The sequence below is a fragment of the Oncorhynchus mykiss genome, chromosome 32 (genome assembly GCF_013265735.2).
Source record: "Oncorhynchus mykiss isolate Arlee chromosome 32, USDA_OmykA_1.1, whole genome shotgun sequence".
In the NCBI taxonomy this organism is placed as follows: Eukaryota; Metazoa; Chordata; class Actinopteri; order Salmoniformes; family Salmonidae; genus Oncorhynchus; species Oncorhynchus mykiss.
In genome coordinates, this window is record NC_050572.1 from 35,303,373 (window position 1) to 35,328,272 (window position 24,900).

General features: G+C 42.5%; 3 protein-coding genes and 3 long non-coding RNA genes across 17 annotated transcripts; all 6 read right to left on the minus strand.

Moving 5' to 3' along the window:
* Positions 1–411: 411 nt before the first annotated feature.
* LOC110512057 lies at positions 412–1,024 on the minus strand. The gene is made up of 2 exons (XR_005041314.1): positions 603–1,024; positions 412–466 (listed from the first exon to the last, which is right to left on the minus strand). It is a non-coding gene; the product is annotated as an uncharacterized LOC110512057 (long non-coding RNA).
* Positions 1,025–2,307: 1,283 nt separating this feature from the next.
* Positions 2,308–8,278, minus strand: LOC118946475. Of its 5 annotated transcripts, XM_036971137.1 has the most exons (15): positions 7,551–8,278; positions 6,197–6,313; positions 5,096–5,181; positions 4,941–5,012; positions 4,768–4,851; positions 4,497–4,643; positions 4,327–4,407; positions 4,052–4,204; positions 3,884–3,933; positions 3,695–3,764; positions 3,507–3,593; positions 3,310–3,408; positions 3,134–3,214; positions 2,939–3,043; positions 2,308–2,785 (listed from the first exon to the last, which is right to left on the minus strand). In XM_036971137.1, exons 2-15 carry the CDS (start codon positions 6,204–6,206, stop codon positions 2,654–2,656), a joined length of 1,257 nt encoding a protein of 418 aa, XP_036827032.1. In that variant the 5' UTR covers positions 6,207–6,313; positions 7,551–8,278; the 3' UTR covers positions 2,308–2,653. The 5 variants fall into 5 exon arrangements, with proteins under 5 accessions (XP_036827032.1, XP_036827030.1, XP_036827028.1 ...); XM_036971135.1 differs by lacking the exons at positions 6,197–6,313; positions 7,551–8,278 and adding an exon at positions 5,389–6,039 and having other exon boundaries at positions 4,052–4,198; XM_036971133.1 differs by lacking the exons at positions 6,197–6,313; positions 7,551–8,278 and adding an exon at positions 5,389–6,039.
* A 986-nt stretch (positions 8,279–9,264) lies between these two features.
* On the minus strand, positions 9,265–9,877 carry LOC110489331. Its single transcript, XR_002468551.2, has 2 exons — positions 9,456–9,877; positions 9,265–9,319 (listed from the first exon to the last, which is right to left on the minus strand). It is a non-coding gene; the product is annotated as an uncharacterized LOC110489331 (long non-coding RNA).
* A 1,283-nt stretch (positions 9,878–11,160) lies between these two features.
* On the minus strand, positions 11,161–14,635 carry LOC110489289. 4 transcript variants are annotated; one of them, XM_036971146.1, is made up of 14 exons: positions 14,246–14,635; positions 13,949–14,034; positions 13,794–13,865; positions 13,621–13,704; positions 13,350–13,496; positions 13,180–13,260; positions 12,905–13,051; positions 12,737–12,786; positions 12,548–12,617; positions 12,360–12,446; positions 12,163–12,261; positions 11,987–12,067; positions 11,792–11,896; positions 11,161–11,638 (listed from the first exon to the last, which is right to left on the minus strand). In XM_036971146.1, the coding sequence occupies exons 1-14, from the start codon at positions 14,409–14,411 to the stop codon at positions 11,507–11,509; spliced, it is 1,407 nt and encodes a 468-aa protein (XP_036827041.1). In that variant the 5' UTR covers positions 14,412–14,635; the 3' UTR covers positions 11,161–11,506. The 4 variants fall into 4 exon arrangements, with proteins under 4 accessions (XP_036827041.1, XP_036827039.1, XP_036827040.1 ...); XM_036971144.1 differs by having other exon boundaries at positions 12,905–13,057; XM_036971145.1 differs by having other exon boundaries at positions 12,905–13,054; positions 14,246–14,631.
* Positions 14,636–18,578: 3,943 nt separating this feature from the next.
* Positions 18,579–18,930, minus strand: LOC118946476. The gene is made up of 2 exons (XR_005041313.1): positions 18,770–18,930; positions 18,579–18,633 (listed from the first exon to the last, which is right to left on the minus strand). It is a non-coding gene; the product is annotated as an uncharacterized LOC118946476 (long non-coding RNA).
* Positions 18,931–20,638: 1,708 nt separating this feature from the next.
* LOC118936619 lies at positions 20,639–24,792 on the minus strand. Of its 5 annotated transcripts, XM_036971151.1 has the most exons (15): positions 24,519–24,792; positions 23,696–23,736; positions 23,399–23,484; positions 23,244–23,315; positions 23,071–23,154; positions 22,800–22,946; positions 22,630–22,710; positions 22,355–22,507; positions 22,187–22,236; positions 21,998–22,067; positions 21,810–21,896; positions 21,613–21,711; positions 21,437–21,517; positions 21,242–21,346; positions 20,639–21,088 (listed from the first exon to the last, which is right to left on the minus strand). In XM_036971151.1, the coding sequence occupies exons 1-15, from the start codon at positions 24,575–24,577 to the stop codon at positions 20,957–20,959; spliced, it is 1,347 nt and encodes a 448-aa protein (XP_036827046.1). In that variant the 5' UTR covers positions 24,578–24,792; the 3' UTR covers positions 20,639–20,956. The 5 variants fall into 5 exon arrangements, with proteins under 5 accessions (XP_036827046.1, XP_036827045.1, XP_036827043.1 ...); XM_036971150.1 differs by lacking the exon at positions 24,519–24,792 and having other exon boundaries at positions 22,355–22,501; positions 23,696–24,078; XM_036971148.1 differs by lacking the exon at positions 24,519–24,792 and having other exon boundaries at positions 23,696–24,078.
* Between the last annotated feature and the right edge of the window lie 108 nt (positions 24,793–24,900).

Genomic DNA, 24,900 nt, shown 5'->3' on the forward strand with positions numbered 1-24,900 from the left:
ACAAGACTCAGTCTTAGGCAAATAACAAATCCTTTCCACTATGACACCATTCTCAAAGAAAGCAGAAATGATTTGCACAAGAGTGTATGGGAGGAGGTATAGAAAAGAGTTGGTGGTTAAAGTAAGACAGCGGTACACAACTGAGAAAAAGTTGCAAAAACAGTAACACCCTGATACTTTTAGACGTGTAACAGTCTAGATGTTACTGAATCAGGTATTAATGAAGGAAGCACCATGGGGAAAAGGGATGTAGGTAGAGTGGGCTCATATAATTAAGATGGGCGCTTCAAAAGAGTCTGAAGTTCAGGGATGGTTGGACATATAATATGGGGTGCTGGTGTGCTTCTGCCCCCCTTTTTATGTCATTGTCACAAATATCCCCCACCCATGTCCAGGGGTCTCAGTATTTTGTCTCTTGACGCCATTAAGTTCCAGTTGCAGCGCTCTAATCGTGGTCATCGTGTGTCTGTGAATCACAACATGGAAGGCGATGAGTGACAACATATCCACATATTGAGTCATACAAAATACAACTTTAGCATAGGGAAAGAGTTTGCTTCTAACATGTAAACTGGGAGTCTGAATGATGAGAGCATCTTAACCCAGCTGTAGGTCCATTGTGTGTGTTGGTCTTTTAAGCCTCAACATCATCCAGCTCTGGGGGCATTGGGGATTTGGGATGCTTGCTCTCAAAGTGCTGCTTGAACGTCTTCGGGTCCGGCATCTGCGTCTGTAAGGGTCAGGTAAGGGACGGAGGATATCAACAATTGTTGGCTGAGACTGAATTTTCAGGTGATAAACGATAAACAAAGCAATAAAATGCATCAAAGTCCTACACATCACACAGGCCAGTACAATGGACTAGACACAAAGAGAAACCTAAAAGGTAGGGATGTCAAACGTTCAGGCTGCTGTACAGACGATGGAGGCTCTAGTCTAGAGCACCTGGTTAAAATGTGGTTGAGAGCATTATTTTACTCTCTAAATGGTTAAATGAGTGAGAAAGAGATGTCATTGTTGCAATAGTTTGCGAGTGGGCAAAAAACTACATTACCAAAAGTATGTGGACAGCTGCTCGTCGAACATCTCATTCCAGAATTATGGGCATATGGCGTTGGCTCCCCCTTTGCTGCTATAATAGCCTCCACTCTTTTGGGAAGGCTTGCTGCGGGGACTCCCGTTCTGTGAGCTTGTGTGGCCTACCACTTAAAGGCTGAGCCGTTGTTGCTCCTAGACGTTTCCAATTCACAATAACAGCACTTATAGTTGACCGGGGCAGCTATAGCAGGACAGAAATTTGACTAACTGACTTGTTGAAAAGGTGGTGCCATGTTGAAATTCACTGAGCTCTTCAGTAAGGCCAATGTCTGTCTATGGAGATTGGCTCTGTGCTCTGTGGCTCTGTGCTCATGGCTCTGTGCACAAACCTTCATTTTCACCCCAGGAAATGTTGTGGAATTACACATCCATTTTACCTCAGATTGGTGATATTAGTATAAAAGTGTATAGTTTTCAAGATGACATATGATTGACTGCTTAAAACAGATCAATATCTGTGGTTTTGTACCAATGATTTTGTCACACGTACTGGGTTATGCAGGACTTAGAAATGCCACATAAATTAATGAAATGGCAAAGAAAATGAAACGCGCTCTCTCTATAAAAGTCAATGGCCACACACCAATACATGGATTTGACAGTCAAACTGTCACTTAAATAGTGTCACTGTTGATATCCTATGTCACGTCGTGTTTTCGTATAAGTTAAAGATAGCTAACAAAAAAGTGGTCTGTTTCCTACCGAAATCAACAGCTGACATTCCAAGATAAAAATGGAATTCCTCTACAAGTTCATCTAACCAACCGTGTATAGGTTATTCCAAGTGTGAATAGTGTTACTTCAAACAGTGCTACACCACCATTTAACCCTGATTCTATTGATTTCAGCGTGACATTGATGGAAGTGATGAACAAAAAAAGAGTTGCATTACACTTACCGTGTTAGCGACCCACTTGAATCAAAATGCAACACTTCTAAATGTAGGCCTAGCTAGCTGTCTACTACACATTGTCCTCTAACCAGTGATGTACACATTATTCCCAGATTCCGTTTGCTTTTTGAGCCGTGTTAGTTTTAACAGGACGTGTAACCTCATCTCCCCCTCTCGCACAATTGATTGTTGTTAATTTCCATATCTAAAGAATAAAGCATAATTGTTCATGTAATATTAGCCTCATAACTCCAGGAAGAGGAAATTGTGATGAAATGATCAAGTAAATGAAAAAAGACAGAGACAAATGCTTTTAAACTACCAGTTATTTTATTTAAAAATGTAAAATTCAGTGCAAAGTAATGTAGTGCATTAGTGTCTAGATCCCTGTTAGGTGGCAAAGTGTCACAAGAATCCTGTGGGGAGAGAAAACAAGAGAATACATTAATTTAATTTGTGTTAACTAATCAAGGTTCAACAAAGCACTTCAAGTCCTCAAATCCTGAGAGAGAGAAAGAGAGATGGACAGAGAGAGAGATATGGATGGAGGGACAGAGAGAGAGATATGGATGGAGAGCGAGAGAGAGAGAGAGATGGACGGACAGAGAGAGAGAGAGATGGACAGACAGAGAGAGAGTGGCCTTTCAGATCTCTGCAGTAGGACTACATGCTGGCCATGAGGTTCTCCAGGTGGTACTCCAGGAGGCTGGAGAGCTCAGTGACCAGAGATTCTGGGTTAAAGTACCAGGCCAGCTGCTGCCCAAACATGTCATCAAGCAGAGCCATCAGCCCGCCCTGAAGAGAACACCACACAACACATAGATAATGGCTCTGAGTTACTAGCTTACCAAGAGGAAAGAGACAAGGAGAGTTACTCCCTGTAAAATGTCATTGAAACCCTGTTATTCAGGTCAACTAGGAATAAGGAAGTAAACTCTTGACTCTTACATTGAGCAGCAGCAGGTATCTCTCAGCCTTTGGCTCAATGCTGGCAGCAGCGGGCAGGAAGGAGTACAGGAGAGCGTACAGACGCTCCATGAACCCACCAGGGTGCTAAAGGAAACAGAGGAGGAGAGAAGAGAAATTGAAGTGAATTTGCTAATAGAGAGACATCGAAACATGTACCAGTGAGATGCTACTTACCACAATCAGGGACTTCTGAGCTATCATCAACCCAAACAGCACCAGTTCAAAGAGGACATCTATCAGGTTAACATGATGGATCTAGGACAAGAAAATAGGAATGATTTCAAACAGATCAGATACTGTGATGTATAAAAGACATGCATGTGGAGACATGAAAGAGTTAATGAACCCACCTTTGCCTCAGCCAGCTCCCTCTCAATGTCAATCTCCTTCGAGGGGTCACTCAGGTAGTCCACAAAGTCATTATAGGCACGGATGAATTCGGCCTCGTCCTATCACAAAGCAAAGAGCGTTGATGTTAATGAACAGAACACATTTCCCACTGAGGACGCTCTCTTTCCCTTGAATGAATAATGAGTTAGTGAGCTACCATGTGGTGGGCTTGAACCAGTGCGCCCATTAGGACCTTTCCTGCCACAAACAGATGGTTCCTGCTCAGGGTGGAACCAAGCAGTGTCTAGAGAAGAGGGAAGAGTTAGGGTGAGACACCCATCTTCCTCTAGGAGACAGACAGAACAAGAAGATACAGAGAGAAACATTTTAAGTGGGTCCACTCACAGTGAAGGCCTGGCGCAGGGAGACGAGCCTCAGGGCGATGTCCTCCACTCTCTTGGTGGTAAGGTAGAGGCTGTGGGAGGGAGGGAATGGAGAATGTCAACCAGTAGAGTCAATGGGGATATAGGATGGTGACAACTATGCTTCAGCATCTGACAAGCCCAGACTACACAGATATTTAGAGGAACTCACTTTAGCAGAGGAACCTCCCTCTCCTCAGGCAGCAGGTCCTCCTCCCAGCCCTACAACAACAGAACAAACATTCAACATCAGTGACATGACATGACAAACAATGGGTCAATGGATGGATCTTAATGCTACTAGTCTATAGAATGTGTAGCTGTGTGTCTAACATCTGACCTCATAGCAGTTGTGGCCTTCAGGCTCTGGCTCAGTGAACTGCTGATTGGTGGGCGTAGAGACGGAGGCAGCCTCCGACCATGCCGAGGAGGAGAGCAGCCCATCCAGCCCCATGTGGAGAGTGGCGTACACCACCGAGACATCAGTCTGCTGCTCCAAAAACACACACAACACACCTGTTTACCACACACACGCATTATTAGAAAACAGAGCATATCTAATGGAAAAATGCACAGTAATTGGTATTCTATATACATAGGAACATTTTTATTTACCTGGTAGCAGCCAAACGTCACGTCCACAGACGTCTCGTGGCGGAGGTGAGACGCATACTGGGTCACCCTGCCAGCCACATACTGACAGAGAGAGATGACATGTTAAGGCCAAATGGAATAAGTCAAGAAAAGCCTAATCTAATACTATTTCAGTAGTATTTACATCTTACCTGGATCCAAGTGACGGACTGCACCTTGGTGGCACAGTAGGGGATGCCCTCTGGACTAAGCCTGGCTGTCTCCTTGGAGATGGCCCACACCAGTTGAGTCTCCAGGCCTCGAACCCTACTCACATGGTGCATCCTCACCACCACCTGCTGTGGACAGAAACGACAAGTAACATCAACAAAACAACATCAGCCATCGCTGTAACATATTTCCATCTTGATCACATGACTCGGACAATGTAGATTAGGACTAGATAGTTACAAAGACACATACCTGGGATCCCCCACACATGTAGGTGATAATGGGGCTGATGAACTGGAAAGTTCTCCAGGCTTTAGCCACCGGACTGGCATTGTTCTGCACAAGAGGGGGGTGACATTACAGTACATTCAGGTTAGAAACAGCAAACATTGTAACGGTGATGTGACTGTGTGTGGTTCTCTTACCCTGATCACAACAGGCCCACAGTACAGGGGGCTGTACCTAATCGGTATCAGCTGCCAATTACCAGTGGCCTCCTAAAGCAGACAACAAAGATTTTCAGAATGAATATGTGGGATACTTTTCAAACATAAAACCAAAAGCTTTCTGAAAAGTGTACCTCAAGGATGATAGCAGCATCCTGGACATGAAGGATAACTGGCAGCAGTGGCACATCCAACTGGACCTCATCCAGTACAGTTGATTCTAAAAGTAGGAAAAGGAAAACAAACAATTATTAGGACGTAAAACGTAGCACGCTAGCTAGTACTACTAGCAAAAGTGCATTGCTTAGCAACAATTACTCAAGTTAACGTTACCTTGAAAGTTTGGATTACAGAAATACACAACATTTAACAAATTACATTGTCAATGTTGAATGTGGTAAAATAAGAAGTTTAAAACTCCACGTACCCTCTTCGAAGTCGCTGTCGCTGTCCACCTCCCGACGATCGCGAACCCTGCAAAACGGAAAAAGACAACAAAAACAACCCATAAATGAATTTGAACAACCTGTCGACGCAGAAGGCTGCCGAAGTCCTCGCACTCTCTCCGTCAATCTTGAAAAGCACCCAGGCATTTTCCAGTCGATGTTTCAATCTCAGGTCTCAAAAATCCGTCAAGTTTGTTGTTGTTGAACAGCAAATTGAAGTTGTTCTTGTTTTCGAACAGAAAACGTTCAATAGAACGCCGATATGTTCTAACGGTTAGATGTCTCATGGCAACACATATATTTGAAATTGTTGTTTACAAAATTGACAGCTGTGTTGCCATAGAAATGAGTTTGGAACGCTATGGTTACCATTAGAATCCTATACAATTCCTGGTCATCATTCTAATTCCACTGACCCTATTTTGTCACCAGAGGCTTTCCTATGTTGTGTGTGTATAATATAAAACTTAAAGACCAAATATATTTTTTTAAGTCACTAGCTAGGTCAATGGCCCATTGAAATGTTTTAGCTTGTTTCATGGAAGTTGTTGTTGAACTTCTGAAAGTCTAGGCTTTGGCTCAGTGGGCTATAAAGTCTTGTGGAGCACAGACAACCCGGGATAAAAAATATATAAAACACATACACATTTAGACAAGGGGGGCGAAACCACATCCCACTGAGGTAGGAGAGCACTGAAGCATCTGCATAATAATAATCCATACCTCTTTTATAAACAGGATATTATCATTGATTATATCAAAGTGTATGTATGAATTAGTCTGATTGACCTTTTTTCATGGCAGGTTCACCTTTTGAAGCCGGATGAGGTTCCCAAAGCGTGCTGCGCACCCACCAAGCTCAGTCCCATCTCTGTACTCTTCTACGACGACAACAACAATGTGATCCTAAAGAAGCATCGCAACATGGTGGTCAAGACCTGTGGATGCCTGTAACATCTGTGGTGGCCCATCTATTCTACATCATTTTAATAAACTTCACTACCATTGTTCCAAAAGATACAAACAGGGTTGATAGCAATAATCTGGCAATATGAGGCTAAATAGTATGTATCTACACTGAACATAAATATCAACTCAACATGCAACAATTTCAATTATTTTACTGAGTTATAGTTCATATAAGGACATCAGTCAATTAAAATATGTTCTTTAGGCCCTAATCTATGGATTTCACTTGACTGGGAATACAGATGTGCATCTGTTGGTAACAGATACCTTTTTAAATGAAGATAGGAGCGTGGATCAGAAAACCAGTCAGTATCTGGTGTGACCACAATTTGCCTCATGCAGCGCGACACATTTAATTTAATGTTTTTGTTATTTTTTATTTAACTAGGCAAGTCATTTAAGAACAAATTGTTATTTACAATGTCGGCCTACCCCAGCCAAACCCGACAACGCTGGGCCAATTGTGCACCGCCCTATGGGACTCCCAATCATGACCGGATATCATGCAGCCTGGATTCCAACCAGGGACTGCAGTGATGCCTCTTGCACTGAGATGCTGTAATTTAGACCGCTGCGCCATTCGGGAGCTCCCTAGCATAGTTGATCAGGCTGTTGATTGAGGCCTGTGGAATGTTGTCCCACTCGTCTTTGATGGTTTTTAAAAGTTGCGGGACCTGGAACGCGCTGTCGTGCACGTCAATCCAGAGCATCCCAAACATGCTTGTGAGCATGCAGGACATGGAAGAATTGGGACATTTTCAGCACCCAGGAATTGTGTACAGATCCTTGCGAAATGGGACCGCGCATTAACATGCTGAAATATGAGGTGATGGCAGAGGATTACTGGCACAGCAATGGGCCTCAGGATCTCATAGATCCTGTGCATTCAAATTGCCATCGATAAAATGCAATTGTGTTCGTTGTCCGTAGCTTATGCCTGCCTATACCGTAACCCCACTGCCACCATGGGGCACTCTGTTCACAACATTGACATCAGCAAACCGCTAGCCCACGCGACGCGGGATTGATCCTTAAAGAGCACACTTCTTCAGCGTGCCAGTGGCCATCGAAGGTAAGTATTTGCCCACTGAAGTCAGTTATGATGCCGAACTGCAGTAAGACCCTGGTGAGTACGACATGCACGCAGATGGTCTTCCCTGTGACGGTTTCTTACAGTTTGTGCAGAAATTCTTCAGTTGTGCAATCCCACAGTTGCATCAGCTATCCGGGTGTCTGATCTCAGACGATCCCACAGGTGAATAGCCGGATGTGGAGGTCCTGGGCTGGCGTGGTTACACGTCGTGTGCGGTTGTGAGGCCGGTTGGATATACAGCCAAATTCTCTAAAACGACATGGTAGAGAAAGGAATATTAAATTATCTTGCAACAGCTCTGGTGGCCATTCCTGTAGTCAGCAGGTGAATGGATTATCTTGGCAAAGGAGAAATGTTCACTGACAGGGATGTAAACAAATTGGTGCACAAGATTAGAAAGAAATGCGCTTTTTGTGCGTATGGAACTTTTCTGGGATCTTTTATTTCAGTTCATGAAACATGGGACCAACACTTTATATGTGGTGTTTACATTTTTGTTCAGTATAATATATTGATATTGAGTGTGAGAATGGTATATGAATAACACACATTACCTCTTTCATAACGACGGATCTTCGCATTCGACTTATAACCATACTTCACTCTTAAACTATTCACATCTACAGTAATTCAGATAATTACATCACCCTTTGTCATATATTATATGTATCCAATCAAAGCTGTAAAGTACTCTGACATGTGCAACGCTACATTTCTACCCTTTTGATGACTGTTGTCTTGTTGAACCAAGAATTTCTCATTGTCTCTTTTAGATGTACTACACATGGTTAAATTAAAACGCTAAATATATGGACCATAAGTGTGCGCATTTATTTAGTTCTACCTGTAACCAGGACAAGTTAGTAGCAATGGAAAATGTCCAATTCTATTTTTTTGTCGTTTTTCTATGTACAGAGGATCCAATATACAGGAATGTCATTGTCAACATATTTACGGAAGACTGTGTACTGCTATATTTGTAATAAAACAAACTAGAATATTTATTGCAGAGGTTGATTTGATGCAGACGTGAGAGTAAATGCCATTGACACTCCTATCCTAAACAGTGTCACCCCTCTTCAGCTACATAGCATTCCAGTATATTGGAAATACATTTGAAAATACTTGTAAGTATACAATACTGGTATCAGTATAGACGGAGGGGCATTTAACTTGCATTTGGAAGTCATTTATATTCTCTCACACACAAAACATATTCACTGCTTTCCTTCAGAATGGATCAAATAGGCAGAGGAATGATTTCATATATATTGCTACATTTCTTGGAAATGGTCAAATGCAAAATACAACTGTTACAACGTGGACCAGGTGACTATCCACAGTGATTTTGGCACTGTTTCAACCAGGGCCTTTTACAGGCAGAACAAGACTCAGTCTTAGGCAAATAACAAATCCTTTCCACTATGACACCATTCTCAAAGAAAGCAGAAATGATTTGCACAAGAGTGTATGGGAGGAGGTATAGAAAAGAGTTGGTGGTTAAAGTAAGACAGCGGTACACAACTGAGAAAAAGTTGCAAAAACAGTAACACCCTGATACTTTTAGACGTGTAACAGTCTAGATGTTACTGAATCAGGTATTAATGAAGGAAGCACCATGGGGAAAAGGGATGTAGGTAGAGTGGGCTCATATAATTAAGATGGGCGCTTCAAAAGAGTCTGAAGTTCAGGGATGGTTGGACATATAATATGGGGTGCTGGTGTGCTTCTGCCCCCCTTTTTATGTCATTGTCACAAATATCCCCCACCCATGTCCAGGGGTCTCAGTATTTTGTCTCTTGACGCCATTAAGTTCCAGTTGCAGCGCTCTAATCGTGGTCATCGTGTGTCTGTGAATCACAACATGAAAGGCGATGAGTGACAACATATCCACATATTGAGTCATACAAAATACAACTTTAGCATAGGGAAAGAGTTTGCTTCTAACATGTAAACTGGGAGTCTGAATGATGAGAGCATCTTAACCCAGCTGTAGGTCCATTGTGTGTGTTGGTCTTTTAAGCCTCAACATCATCCAGCTCTGGGGGCATTGGGGATTTGGGATGCTTGCTCTCAAAGTGCTGCTTGAACGTCTTCGGGTCCGGCATCTGCGTCTGTAAGGGTCAGGTAAGGGACGGAGGATATCAACAATTGTTGGCTGAGACTGAATTTTCAGGTGATAAACGATAAACAAAGCAATAAAATGCATCAAAGTCCTACACATCACACAGGCCAGTACAATGGACTAGACACAAAGAGAAACCTAAAAGGTAGGGATGTCAAACGTTCAGGCTGCTGTACAGACGATGGAGGCTCTAGTCTAGAGCACCTGGTTAAAATGTGGTTGAGAGCATTATTTTACTCTCTAAATGGTTAAATGAGTGAGAAAGAGATGTCATTGTTGCAATAGTTTGCGAGTGGGCAAAAAACTACATTACCAAAAGTATGTGGACAGCTGCTCGTCGAACATCTCATTCCAGAATTATGGGCATATGGCGTTGGCTCCCCCTTTGCTGCTATAATAGCCTCCGCTCTTTTGGGAAGGCTTGCTGCGGGGACTCCCGTTCTGTGAGCTTGTGTGGCCTACCACTTAAAGGCTGAGCCGTTGTTGCTCCTAGACGTTTCCAATTCACAATAACAGCACTTATAGTTGACCGGGGCAGCTATAGCAGGACAGAAATTTGACTAACTGACTTGTTGAAAAGGTGGTGCCATGTTGAAATTCACTGAGCTCTTCAGTAAGGCCAATGTCTGTCTATGGAGATTGGCTCTGTGCTCTGTGGCTCTGTGCTCATGGCTCTGTGCACAAACCTTCATTTTCACCCCAGGAAATGTTGTGGAATTACACATCCATTTTACCTCAGATTGGTGATATTAGTATAAAAGTGTATAGTTTTCAAGATGACATATGATTGACTGCTTAAAACAGATCAATATCTGTGGTTTTGTACCAATGATTTTGTCACACGTACTGGGTTATGCAGGACTTAGAAATGCCACATAAATTAATGAAATGGCAAAGAAAATGAAACGCGCTCTCTCTATAAAAGTCAATGGCCACACACCAATACATGGATTTGACAGTCAAACTGTCACTTAAATAGTGTCACTGTTGATATCCTATGTCACGTCGTGTTTTCGTATAAGTTAAAGATAGCTAACAAAAAAGTGGTCTGTTTCCTACCGAAATCAACAGCTGACATTCCAAGATAAAAATGGAATTCCTCTACAAGTTCATCTAACCAACCGTGTATAGGTTATTCCAAGTGTGAATAGTGTTACTTCAAACAGTGCTACACCACCATTTAACCCTGATTCTATTGATTTCAGCGTGACATTGATGGAAGTGATGAACAAAAAAAGAGTTGCATTACACTTACCGTGTTAGCGACCCACTTGAATCAAAATGCAACACTTCTAAATGTAGGCCTAGCTAGCTGTCTACTACACATTGTCCTCTAACCAGTGATGTACACATTATTCCCAGATTCCGTTTGCTTTTTGAGCCGTGTTAGTTTTAACAGGACGTGTAACCTCATCTCCCCCTCTCGCACAATTGATTGTTGTTAATTTCCATATCTAAAGAATAAAGCATAATTGTTCATGTAATATTAGCCTCATAACTCCAGGAAGAGGAAATTGTGATGAAATGATCAAGTAAATGAAAAAAGACAGAGACAAATGCTTTTAAACTACCAGTTATTTTATTTAAAAATGTAAAATTCAGTGCAAAGTAATGTAGTGCATTAGTGTCTAGATCCCTGTTAGGTGGCAAAGTGTCACAAGAATCCTGTGGGGAGAGAAAACAAGAGAATACATTAATTTAATTTGTGTTAACTAATCAAGGTTCAACAAAGCACTTCAAGTCCTCAAATCCTGAGAGAGAGAAAGAGAGATGGACAGAGAGAGAGATATGGATGGAGGGACAGAGAGAGAGATATGGATGGAGAGCGAGAGAGAGAGAGAGATGGACGGACAGAGAGAGAGAGAGATGGACAGACAGAGAGAGAGTGGCCTTTCAGATCTCTGCAGTAGGACTACATGCTGGCCATGAGGTTCTCCAGGTGGTACTCCAGGAGGCTGGAGAGCTCAGTGACCAGAGATTCTGGGTTAAAGTACCAGGCCAGCTGCTGCCCAAACATGTCATCAAGCAGAGCCATCAGCCCGCCCTGAAGAGAACACCACACAACACATAGATAATGGCTCTGAGTTACTAGCTTACCAAGAGGAAAGAGACAAGGAGAGTTACTCCCTGTAAAATGTCATTGAAACCCTGTTATTCAGGTCAACTAGGAATAAGGAAGTAAACTCTTGACTCTTACATTGAGCAGCAGCAGGTATCTCTCAGCCTTTGGCTCAATGCTGGCAGCAGCGGGCAGGAAGGAGTACAGGAGAGCGTACAGACGCTCCATGAACCCACCAGGGTGCTAAAGGAAACAGAGGAGGAGAGAAGAGAAATTGAAGTGAATTTGCTAATAGAGAGACATCGAAACATGTACCAGTGAGATGCTACTTACCACAATCAGGGACTTCTGAGCTATCATCAACCCAAACAGCACCAGTTCAAAGAGGACATCTATCAGGTTAACATGATGGATCTAGGACAAGAAAATAGGAATGATTTCAAACAGATCAGATACTGTGATGTATAAAAGACATGCATGTGGAGACATAAAAGAGTTAATGAACCCACCTTTGCCTCAGCCAGCTCCCTCTCAATGTCAATCTCCTTCGAGGGGTCACTCAGGTAGTCCACAAAGTCATTATAGGCACGGATGAATTCGGCCTCGTCCTATCACAAAGCAAAGAGCGTTGATGTTAATGAACAGAACACATTTCCCACTGAGGACGCTCTCTTTCCCTTGAATGAATAATGAGTTAGTGAGCTACCATGTGGTGGGCTTGAACCAGTGCGCCCATTAGGACCTTTCCTGCCACAAACAGATGGTTCCTGCTCAGGGTGGAACCAAGCAGTGTCTAGAGAAGAGGGAAGAGTTAGGGTGAGACACCCATCTTCCTCTAGGAGACAGACAGAACAAGAAGATACAGAGAGAAACATTTTAAGTGGGTCCACTCACAGTGAAGGCCTGGCGCAGGGAGACGAGCCTCAGGGCGATGTCCTCCACTCTCTTGGTGGTAAGGTAGAGGCTGTGGGAGGGAGGGAATGGAGAATGTCAACCAGTAGAGTCAATGGGGATATAGGATGGTGACAACTATGCTTCAGCATCTGACAAGCCCAGACTACACAGATATTTAGAGGAACTCACTTTAGCAGAGGAACCTCCCTCTCCTCAGGCAGCAGGTCCTCCTCCCAGCCCTACAACAACAGAACAAACATTCAACATCAGTGACATGACATGACAAACAATGGGTCAATGGATGGATCTTAATGCTACTAGTCTATAGAATGTGTAGCTGTGTGTCTAACATCTGACCTCATAGCAGTTGTGGCCTTCTGGCTCTGGCTCAGTGAACTGCTGATTGGTGGGCGTAGAGACGGAGGCAGCCTCCGACCATGCCGAGGAGGAGAGCAGCCCATCCAGCCCCATGTGGAGAGTGGCGTACACCACCGAGACATCAGTCTGCTGCTCCAAAAACACACACAACACACCTGTTTACCACACACACGCATTATTAGAAAACAGAGCATATCTAATGGAAAAATGCACAGTAATTGGTATTCTATATACATAGGAACATTTTTATTTACCTGGTAGCAGCCAAACGTCACGTCCACAGACGTCTCGTGGCGGAGGTGAGACGCATACTGGGTCACCCTGCCAGCCACATACTGACAGAGAGAGATGACATGTTAAGGCCAAATGGAATAAGTCAAGAAAAGCCTAATCTAATACTATTTCAGTAGTATTTACATCTTACCTGGATCCAAGTGACGGACTGCACCTTGGTGGCACAGTAGGGGATGCCCTCTGGACTAAGCCTGGCTGTCTCCTTGGAGATGGCCCACACCAGTTGAGTCTCCAGGCCTCGAACCCTACTCACATGGTGCATCCTCACCACCACCTGCTGTGGACAGAAACGACAAGTAACATCAACAAAACAACATCAGCCATCGCTGTAACATATTTCCATCTTGATCACATGACTCGGACAATGTAGATTAGGACTAGATAGTTACAAAGACACATACCTGGGATCCCCCACACATGTAGGTGATAATGGGGCTGATGAACTGGAAAGTTCTCCAGGCTTTAGCCACCGGACTGGCATTGTTCTGCACAAGAGGGGGGTGACATTACAGTACATTCAGGTTAGAAACAGCAAACATTGTAACGGTGATGTGACTGTGTGTGGTTCTCTTACCCTGATCACAACAGGCCCACAGTACAGGGGGCTGTACCTAATCGGTATCAGCTGCCAATTACCAGTGGCCTCCTAAAGCAGACAACAAAGATTTTCAGAATGAATATGTGGGATACTTTTCAAACATAAAACCAAAAGCTTTCTGAAAAGTGTACCTCAAGGATGATAGCAGCATCCTGGACATGAAGGATAACTGGCAGCAGTGGCACATCCAACTGGACCTCATCCAGTACAGTTGATTCTAAAAGTAGGAAAAGGAAAACAAACAAACAATTATTAGGACGTAAAACGTAGCACGCTAGCTAGTACTACTAGCAAAAGTGCATTGCTTAGCAACAATTACTCAAGTTAACGTTACCTTGAAAGTTTGGATTACAGAAATACACAACATTTAACAAATTACATTGTCAATGTTGAATGTGGTAAAATAAGAAGTTTAAAACTCCACGTACCCTCTTCGAAGTCGCTGTCGCTGTCCACCTCCCGACGATCGCGAACCCTGCAAAACGGAAAAAGACAACAAAAACAACCCATAAATGAATTTGAACAACCTGTCGACGCAGAAGGCTGCCGAAGTCCTCGCACTCTCTCCGTCAATCTTGAAAAGCACCCAGGCATTTTCCAGTCGATGTTTCAATCTCAGGTCTCAAAAATCCGTCAAGTTTGTTGTTGTTGAACAGCAAATTGAAGTTGTTCTTGTTTTCGAACAGAAAACGTTCAATAGAACGCCGATATGTTCTAACGGTTAGATGTCTCATGGCAACACATATATTTGAAATTGTTGTTTACAAAATTGACAGCTGTGTTGCCATAGAAATGAGTTTGGAACGCTATGGTTACCATTAGAATCCTATACAATTCCTGGTCATCATTCTAATTCCACTGACCCTATTTTGTCACCAGAGGTTTTCCTATGTTGTGTGTATAATATAAAACTTAAAGACCAAATCTTTTTTTTAAGTCACTAGCTAGGTCAATGGCCCATTGAAATGTTTTAGCTTGTTTCATGGAAGTTGTTGTTGAACTTCTGAAAGTCTAGGCTTTGGCTCAGTAGGCTATAAAGTCTTGTGGAGCACAGACAACCCGGGATAAAACATATATAAAACACATACACATTCAGACAAGGGGGGCGAAACCACATCCCACTGAGGTAGGAGAGCACTGAAGCATCTGCATAATAATAATCCATACCTCTTTTATAAACAGGATATTATCATTGATTATATCAAAGTGTATGTATGAATAAATCTGATTGACCTTTTTTCATGGCAGGTTCACCTTTTGAAGCCAGATGAGGTTCCCAAAGCGTTCTGGCACCCACCAAGCTCAGTCCCATCTCTGTACTCTTCTACGAGGACAACAACAATGTGATCCTAAAGAAGCATCACAACATGGTGGTCAAGACCTGTGGATGCCTGTAACATCTGTGGTGGCCCATCTATTCTACATCATTTTAATAAACTTCACTACCATTGTTCCAAAAGATACAAACAGGGTTGATAGCAATAATCTGGCAATATGAGGCTAAATAGTATGTATCTACACTGAACATAAATATAAACTCAACATGCAACAATTTCAATGATTTTGCTGAGTTATAGTTCATATAAGGACATCAGTCAATTAAAATATGTTCTTTAGGCCCTAATCTATGGATTTCACCTGACTGGGAATACAGATGTGCATCTGTTGGTAACAGATACCTTTTTAAATGAAGATAGGAGCGTGGATCAGAAAACCAGTCAGTATCTGGTGTGACCACCATTTGCCTCATGCAGCTGGACACATTTAATTTAATATATATATATATTTTAATATAACATTTTTTAATTAGGCAAGTCAGTTAAGAACAGATTCTTATTTACAATGACGACCTACCCCGGATGACGCTGGGCCAATTGTGCCCCGCCCTATGGGACTCCCAATCACGGCCGGGTGTGATGCAATTAATCAATCAAATGTATTTATAAAAACCATTCTTACATCAGCTGATGTCACAAAGTGCTGTACAGAAACCAGCCTAAAACCCCAAACAGCAAGCAATGCAGGTGTAGAAGCACAGTGGCTAGGAAAAACTCCCTAGAAAGGCCAGAACCTAGGAAGAAACCTAGAGAGGGTATGGGGGGTGGCCAGTCCTCTTCTGGCTGTGCCCGGTGGAGATTATAACAGAACATGACCAAGATGTTCTAATGTTCATAGATTACCAGCAGGGTCAAATAACAATAATAATGCAACTTGGATTTGAACCAGTGACACCTCTTGCACGACTGACACAGTACCTTAGACCGCTACGCTACTCGGGAGCCCACATCACCTTAGCATAGAGTTGATCAGGCTGTTGATTGACGCCTGTGGAATGTTGTCCCACTCCTTTTCAATATTTTTTTTAAGTTGCTGGATTTTGTCAGGAACTGGAACATGCTGTCCTGCACGTTGATCCATGAGCATGCCAAACATGCTTGTGAGTATGCAGGACATGGAAAAATGTTTATTTTCAGCTTCCGGGAATTGTGTACAGATCCTTGCAACATGGGACCGCGCATTATCATCCTGAAATATGAGTTGTTGGCGGCGGATGAATGAAACAATGGGCCTCAGGATCTCGTCACGGTTTCTCTGTGCATTCAATTCAAATTGCCATCGATAAAATGCAATTGTGTTCGTTGTCCATAGTTTATTTCCCCATACCATAACCCCACCGCCACCATGGGGCACTCTGTTCACAATGTTGACATCAGCAAACCGCTTGCCCACGCGATGCAGGATTCATCCATGAAGAGCACACTTCTTCAGTGTGCCAGTGGCCATCAAAGGTGAGCATTTGTCCATTGAAGTCAGGTCAAGACCCTGGTGAGTACGACGAGCACGCAGATGGGCTTCCCTGTGACGGTTTCTTCTGACAAATTCTTCAGTTGTGCAATTCCAGTTTCATCAGCTATCGGGGTGTCTGATCTCAGATGATACTGCATGTTAAGAAGCTGGAAGTGGAGGTCCTGAGCTGTCATGGTTAAAATTGGTCTGCGCTTGGACATACTACCAAATTCTCTACAACGACATTGGTAGAGAAATTACTACTCCAGCAACAGCTCTGGTGGACAATCCACCAGTCAGCATGCTCCATCAAAATTTGAGAAAAAACTGTGAGTATGTTGTGTGGAAAAACTGCACATTATAAGGTGGCCTGTTATTGTCCCCAGCACAAGGTGCACTTGTCTAATGAGCATGCTGTTTAATCAGTTTATTGAAATGCCCCACCTGTCAGGTGGATGGATTATTTTGGCAAAGAAGAAATGCTCACTAACATGGATGTAAACTTATGTAAATTTATGAACATTTGAGAAATAAACTTTTTGTACATATGGAACATTTCTGGGATCTTTTATTTCAGTTCATGAAACATGGGACCAACACTTTATATGTGGTGTTTACATTTTTGTTCAGTATAATATATTGATATTGAGTGTGAGAATGGCATATGAATAACACCCATTACCTCTTTCATAACGACGGATCTTCGCATTCGACTTATAACCATACTTCACTCTTAAACTATTCACATCTACAGTAATTCAGATAATTACATCACCCTTTGTCATATATTATATGTATCCAATCAAAGCTGTAAAGTACTCTGACATGTGCAACGCTACATTTCTACCCTTTTGATGACTGTTGTCTTGTTGAACCAAGAATTTCTCATTGTCTCTTTTAGATGTACTACACATGGTTCAATTAAAACTCAAAAAATAAGGACCATAAGTGCGTGACAAATTAAAAAAAATTTTTTACATTTCTTTAATTATACTTTGAACAAGTACAAGTTAGTAGCAATGGCAAATGTCATTCCTATTTGTTTGCAGATTTTCTATGTACAGAGGATCCAATACACAGGAATGTGTCAGTCAATATATTTATGGAGGACTGTGTACTGCTATATTTGTAATAAAATAAGTAAAATATATATTGTAGAGGTTGATTTGATGCAGAAGTGAGAGGAATTGCCAGTGAACACAGACCTCCAGAAACTCCAACCCCTCTCCAGCTACATAGCATTCCAGTATATTGGAAATACATTTGAAAATACTTGTAAGTATGCATTTGTCTGGTATCAGTATAGACGGAATGGCGTTTAACTTGCATTTGGAAGCAACACATTTTCTGCTAGATTTACAAGGCATACATATTCTCTCTCACACACAAAACATATTCACTGCTTTCCTTCAGAATGGATCAAATAGGCAGAGGAATGATTTCATATATATTGCTACATTTCTTGGAAATGGTCAAATGCAAAATACAACTGTTACAACGTGGACCAGGTGACTATCAACAGTGATTTTTGCACTATTTCAACCAGGGCCTTTTACAGGCAGAACAAGACTCAGTCTTAGGCAAATAACAAATCCTTTCCACTATGACACCATTCTCAAAGAAAGCAGAAATGATTTGCACAAGAGTGTATGGGAGGAGGTATAGAAAAGAGTTGGTGGTTAAAGTAAGACAGCGGAACACAACTGAGAAAAAGTTGCAAAAACAGTAACACCCTGATACTTTTAGACGTGTAACAGTCTAGATGTTACTGAATCAGGTATTAATGAAGGAAGCACCATGGGGAAAAGGGATGTAGGTAGAGTGGGCTCATATAATTAAGATGGGCGCTTCAAAAGAGTCTGAAGTTCAGGGATGGTTGGACATATAATATGGGGTGCTGGTGTGCTTCTGCCCCCCTTTTTATGTCATTGTCACAAATATCCCCCACCCATGTCCAGGGGTCTCAGTATTTTGTCTCTTGACGCCATTAAGTTCCAGTTGCAGCGCTCTAATCGTGGTCATCGTGTGTCTGTGAATCACAACATGAAAGGCGATGAGTGACAACATATCCACATATTGAGTCATACAAAATACAACTTTAGCATAGGGAAAGAGTTTGCTTCTAACATGTAAACTGGGAGTCTGAATGATGAGAGCATCTTAACCCAGCTGTAGGTCCATTGTGTGTGTTGGTCTTTTAAGCCTCAACATCATCCAGCTCTGGGGGCATTGGGGATTTGGGATGCTTGCTCTCAAAGTGCTGCTTGAACGTCTTCGGGTCCGGCATCTGCGTCTGTAAGGGTCAGGTAGAGGACGGAGGATATCAACAATTGTTGGCTGAGACTGAATTTTCAGGTGATAAACGATAAACAAAGCAATAAAATGCATCAAAGTCCTACACATCACACAGGCCAGTACAATGGACTAGACACAAAGAGAAATCTAAAAGGTAGGGATGTCAAACGTTCAGGCTGCTGTACAGACGATGGAGGCTCTAGTCTAGAGCACCTGGTTAAAATGTGGTTGAGAGCATTATTTTACTCTCTAAATGGTTAAATGAGTGAGAAAGAGATGTCATTGTTGCAATAGTTTGCGAGTGGGCAAAAAACTACATTACCAAAAGTATGTGGACAGCTGCTCGTCGAACATCTCATTCCAGAATTATGGGCATATGGCGTTGGCTCCCCCTTTGCTGCTATAATAGCCTCCACTCTTTTGGGAAGGCTTGCTGCGGGGACTCCCATTCTGTGAGCTTGTGTGGCCTACCACTTAAAGGCTGAGCCGTTGTTGCTCCTAGACGTTTCCAATTCACAATAACAGCACTTATAGTTGACCGGGGCAGCTATAGCAGGACAGAAATTTGACTAACTGACTTGTTGAAAAGGTGGTGCCATGTTGAAATTCACTGAGCTCTTCAGTAAGGCCAATGTCTGTCTATGGAGATTACATGGCTCTGTGCTCGATTTTATACACCTGTCAGCAACGGGTGTGGCTGAAATAGCCAAATCCACTAATTTGACGGGTGTCCACATACTTTTGTATATATAGTGTATACTATCATCTTAAATAGACATGTTGAAATATTTTGCCATAGTAAATTGTATATTCTGCGAATTTCCCTAATGTGGACAGTTTGTGTTAATAACCTACACAAACCTTCATTTTCACCCCAGGAAATGTTGTGGAATTACACATCCATTTTACCTCAGATTGGTGATATTAGTATAAAAGTGTATAGTTTTCAAGATGACATATGATTGACTGCTTAAAACAGATCAATATCTGTGGTTTTGTACCAATGATTTTGTCACACGTACTGGGTTATGCAGGACTTAGAAATGCCACATAAATTAATGAAATGGCAAAGAAAATGAAACGCGCTCTCTCTATAAAAGTCAATGGCCACACACCAATACATGGATTTGACAGTCAAACTGTCACTTAAATAGTGTCACTGTTGATATCCTATGTCGCGTCGTGATGTCTTTTAAGTTAAAGATAGCTAACAAAAAAGTGGTCTGTTTCCTACCGAAATCAACAGCTGACATTCCAAGATAAAAATGGAATTCCTCTACAAGTTCATCTAACCAACCGTGTATAGGTTATTCCAAGTGTGAATAGTGTTACTTCAAACAGTGCTACACCACCATTTAACCCCCATTCTATTGATTTCAGCGTGACATTGATGGAAGTGATGAACAAAAAAAGAGTTGCATTACACTTACCGTGTTGGCGACCCACTTGAATCAAAATGCAACACTTCTAAATGTAGGCCTCGCTAGCTGTCTACTACACATTGTCCTCTAACCAGTGATGTACACATTATTCCCAGATTCCGTTTGCTTTTTGAGCCGTGTTAGTTTTAACAGGACGTGTAACCTCATCTCCCCCTCTCGCACAATTGATTGTTGTTAATTTCCATATCTAAAGAATAAAGCATAATTGTTCATGTAATATTAGCCTCATAACTCCAGGAAGAGGAAATTGTGATGAAATGATCAAGTAAATGAAAAGACAGAGACAAATGCTTTTAAACTACCAGTTATTTTATTTAAAAATGTAAAATTCAGTGCAAAGTAATGTAGTGCATTAGTGTCTAGATCCCTGTTAGGTGGCAAAGTGTCACAAGAATCCTGTGGGGAGAGAAAACAAGAGAATACATTAATTTAATTTGTGTTAACTAATCAAGGTTCAACAAAGCACTTCAAGTCCTCAAATCCTGAGAGAGAGAAAGAGAGATGGACAGAGAGAGAGATATGGATGGAGAGCAAGAGAGAGAGAGATGGACGGACAGAGAGAGAGAGAGATGGACAGACAGAGAGAGAGTGGCCTTTCAGATCTCTGCAGTAGGACTACATGCTGGCCATGAGGTTCTCCAGGTGGTACTCCAGGAGGCTGGAGAGCTCAGTGACCAGAGATTCTGGGTTAAAGTACCAGGCCAGCTGCTGCCCAAACATGTCATCAAGCAGAGCCATCAGCCCGCCCTGAAGAGAACACCACACAACACATAGATAATGGCTCTGAGTTACTAGCTTACCAAGAGGAAAGAGACAAGGAGAGTTACTCCCTGTAAAATGTCATTGAAACCCTGTTATTCAGGTCAACTAGGAATAAGGAAGTAAACTCTTGACTCTTACATTGAGCAGCAGCAGGTATCTCTCAGCCTTTGGCTCAATGCTGGCAGCAGCGGGCAGGAAGGAGTACAGGAGAGCGTACAGACGCTCCATGAACCCACCAGGGTGCTAAAGGAAACAGAGGAGGAGAGAAGAGAAATTGAAGTGAATTTGCTAATAGAGAGACATCGAAACATGTACCAGTGAGATGCTACTTACCACAATCAGGGACTTCTGAGCTATCATCAACCCAAACAGCACCAGTTCAAAGAGGACATCTATCAGGTTAACATGATGGATCTAGGACAAGAAAATAGGAATGATTTCAAACAGATCAGATACTGTGATGTATAAAAGACATGCATGTGGAGACATGAAAGAGTTAATGAACCCACCTTTGCCTCAGCCAGCTCCCTCTCAATGTCAATCTCCTTCGAGGGGTCACTCAGGTAGTCCACAAAGTCATTATAGGCACGGATGAATTCGGCCTCGTCCTATCACAAAGCAAAGAGCGTTGATGTTAATGAACAGAACACATTTCCCACTGAGGACGCTCTCTTTCCCTTGAATGAATAATGAGTTAGTGAGCTACCATGTGGTGGGCTTGAACCAGTGCGCCCATTAGGACCTTTCCTGCCACAAACAGATGGTTCCTGCTCAGGGTGGAACCAAGCAGTGTCTAGAGAAGAGGGAAGAGTTAGGGTGAGACACCCATCTTCCTCTAGGAGACAGACAGAACAAGAAGATACAGAGAGAAACATTTTAAGTGGGTCCACTCACAGTGAAGGCCTGGCGCAGGGAGACGAGCCTCAGGGCGACGTCCTCCACTCTCTTGGTGGTAAGGTAGAGGCTGTGGGAGGGAGGGAATGGAGAATGTCAACCAGTAGAGTCAATGGGGATATAGGATGGTGACAACTATGCTTCAGCATCTGACAAGCCCAGACTACACAGATATTTAGAGGAACTCACTTTAGCAGAGGAACCTCCCTCTCCTCAGGCAGCAGGTCCTCCTCCCAGCCCTACAACAACAGAACAAACATTCAACATCAGTGACATGACATGACAAACAATGGGTCAATGGATGGATCTTAATGCTACTAGTCTATAGAATGTGTAGCTGTGTGTCTAACATCTGACCTCATAGCAGTTGTGGCCTTCAGGCTCTGGCTCAGTGAACTGCTGATTGGTGGGCGTAGAGACGGAGGCAGCCTCCGACCATGCCGAGGAGGAGAGCAGCCCATCCAGCCCCATGTGGAGAGTGGCGTACACCACCGAGACATCAGTCTGCTGCTCCAAAAACACACACAACACACCTGTTTACCACACACACGCATTATTAGAAAACAGAGCATATCTAATGGAAAAATGCACAGTAATTGGTATTCTATATACATAGGAACATTTTTATTTACCTGGTAGCAGCCAAACGTCACGTCCACAGACGTCTCGTGGCGGAGGTGAGACGCATACTGGGTCACCCTGCCAGCCACATACTGACAGAGAGAGATGACATGTTAAGGCCAAATGGAATAAGTCAAGAAAAGCCTAATCTAATATTATTTCAGTAGTATTTACATCTTACCTGGATCCAAGTGACGGACTGCACCTTGGTGGCACAGTAGGGGATGCCCTCTGGACTAAGCCTGGCTGTCTCCTTGGAGATGGCCCACACCAGTTGAGTCTCCAGGCCTCGAACCCTACTCACATGATGCATCCTCACCACCACCTGCTGTGGAGAGAAACGACAAGTAACATCAACAAAACAACACCAGCCATCGCTGTAACATATTTCCATCTTGATCACATGACTCTGACAATGTAGATTAGGACTAGATAGTTACAAAGACACATACCTGGGATCCCCCACGCATGTAGGTGATAATGGGGCTGATGAACTGGAAAGTTCTCCAGGCTTTAGCCACCGGACTGGCATTGTTCTGCACAAGAGGGGGGTGACATTACAGTACATTCAGGTTAGAAACAGCAAACATTGTAACGGTGATGTGACTGTGTGTGGTTCTCTTACCCTGATCACAACAGGCCCACAGTACAGGGGGCTGTACCTAATCGGTATCAGCTGCCAATTACCAGTGGCCTCCTAAAGCAGACAACAAAGATTTTCAGAATGAATATGTGGGATACTTTTCAAACATAAAACCAAAAGCTTTCTGAAAAGTGTACCTCAAGGATGATAGCAGCATCCTGGACATGAAGGATAACTGGCAGCAGTGGCACATCCAACTGGACCTCATCCAGTACAGTTGATTCTAAAAGTAGGAAAAGGAAAACAAACAAACAATTATTAGGACGTAAAACGTAGCACGCTAGCTAGTACTACTAGCAAAAGTGCATTGCTTAGCAACAATTACTCAAGTTAACGTTACCTTGAAAGTTTGGATTACAGAAATACACAACATTTAACAAATTACATTGTCAATGTTGAATGTGGTAAAATAAGAAGTTTAAAACTCCACGTACCCTCTTCGAAGTCGCTGTCCACCTCCCGACGATCGCGAACCCTGCAAAACGGAAAAAGACAACAAAAACAACCCATAAATGAATTTGAACAACCTGTCGACGCAGAAGGCTGCCGAAGTCCTCGCACTCTCTCCGTCAATCTTGAAAAGCACCCAGGCATTTTCCAGTCGATGTTTCAATCTCAGGTCTCAAAAATCCGTCAAGTTTGTTGTTGTTGAACAGCAAATTGAAGTTGTTCTTGTTTTCGAACAGAAAACGTTCAATAGAACGCCGATATGTTCTAACGGTTAGATGTCTCATGGCAACACATATATTTGAAATTGTTGTTTACAAAATTGACAGCTGTGTTGCCATAGAAATGAGTTTGGAACGCTATGGTTACCATTAGAATCCTATACAATTCCTGGTCATCATTCTAATTCCACTGACACTATTTTGTCACCAGAGGCTTTCCTATGTTGTGTGTGTATAATATAAAACTTAAAGACCAAATATATTTTTTTAAGTCACTAGCTAGGTCAATGGCCCATTGAAATGTTTTAGCTTGTTTCATGGAAGTTGTTGTTGAACTTCTGAAAGTCTAGGCTTTGGCTCAGTGGGCTATAAAGTCTTGTGGAGCACAGACAACCCGGGATAAAAAATATATAAAACACATACACATTTAGACAAGGGGGGCGAAACCACATCCCACTGAGGTAGGAGAGCACTGAAGCATCTGCATAATAATAATCCATACCTCTTTTATAAACAGGATATTATCATTGATTATATCAAAGTGTATGTATGAATAAATCTGATTGACCTTTTTTCATGGCAGGTTCACCTTTTGAAGCCAGATGAGGTTCCCAAAGCGTTCTGCGCACCCACCAAGCTCAGTCCCATCTCTGTACTCTTCTACGAGGACAACAACAATGTGATCCTAAAGAAGCATCGCAACATGGTGGTCAAGACCTGTGGATGCCTGTAACATCTGTGGTGGCCCATCTATTCTACATCATTTTAATAAACTTCACTACCATTGTTCCAAAAGATACAAACAGGGTTGATAGCAATAATCTGGCAATATGAGGCTAAATAGTATGTATCTACACTGAACATAAATATAAACTCAACATGCAACAATTTCAATGATTTTACTGAATTATAGTTCATATAAGGACATCAGTCAATTAAAATATGTTCTTTAGACCCTAATCTATGGGTTT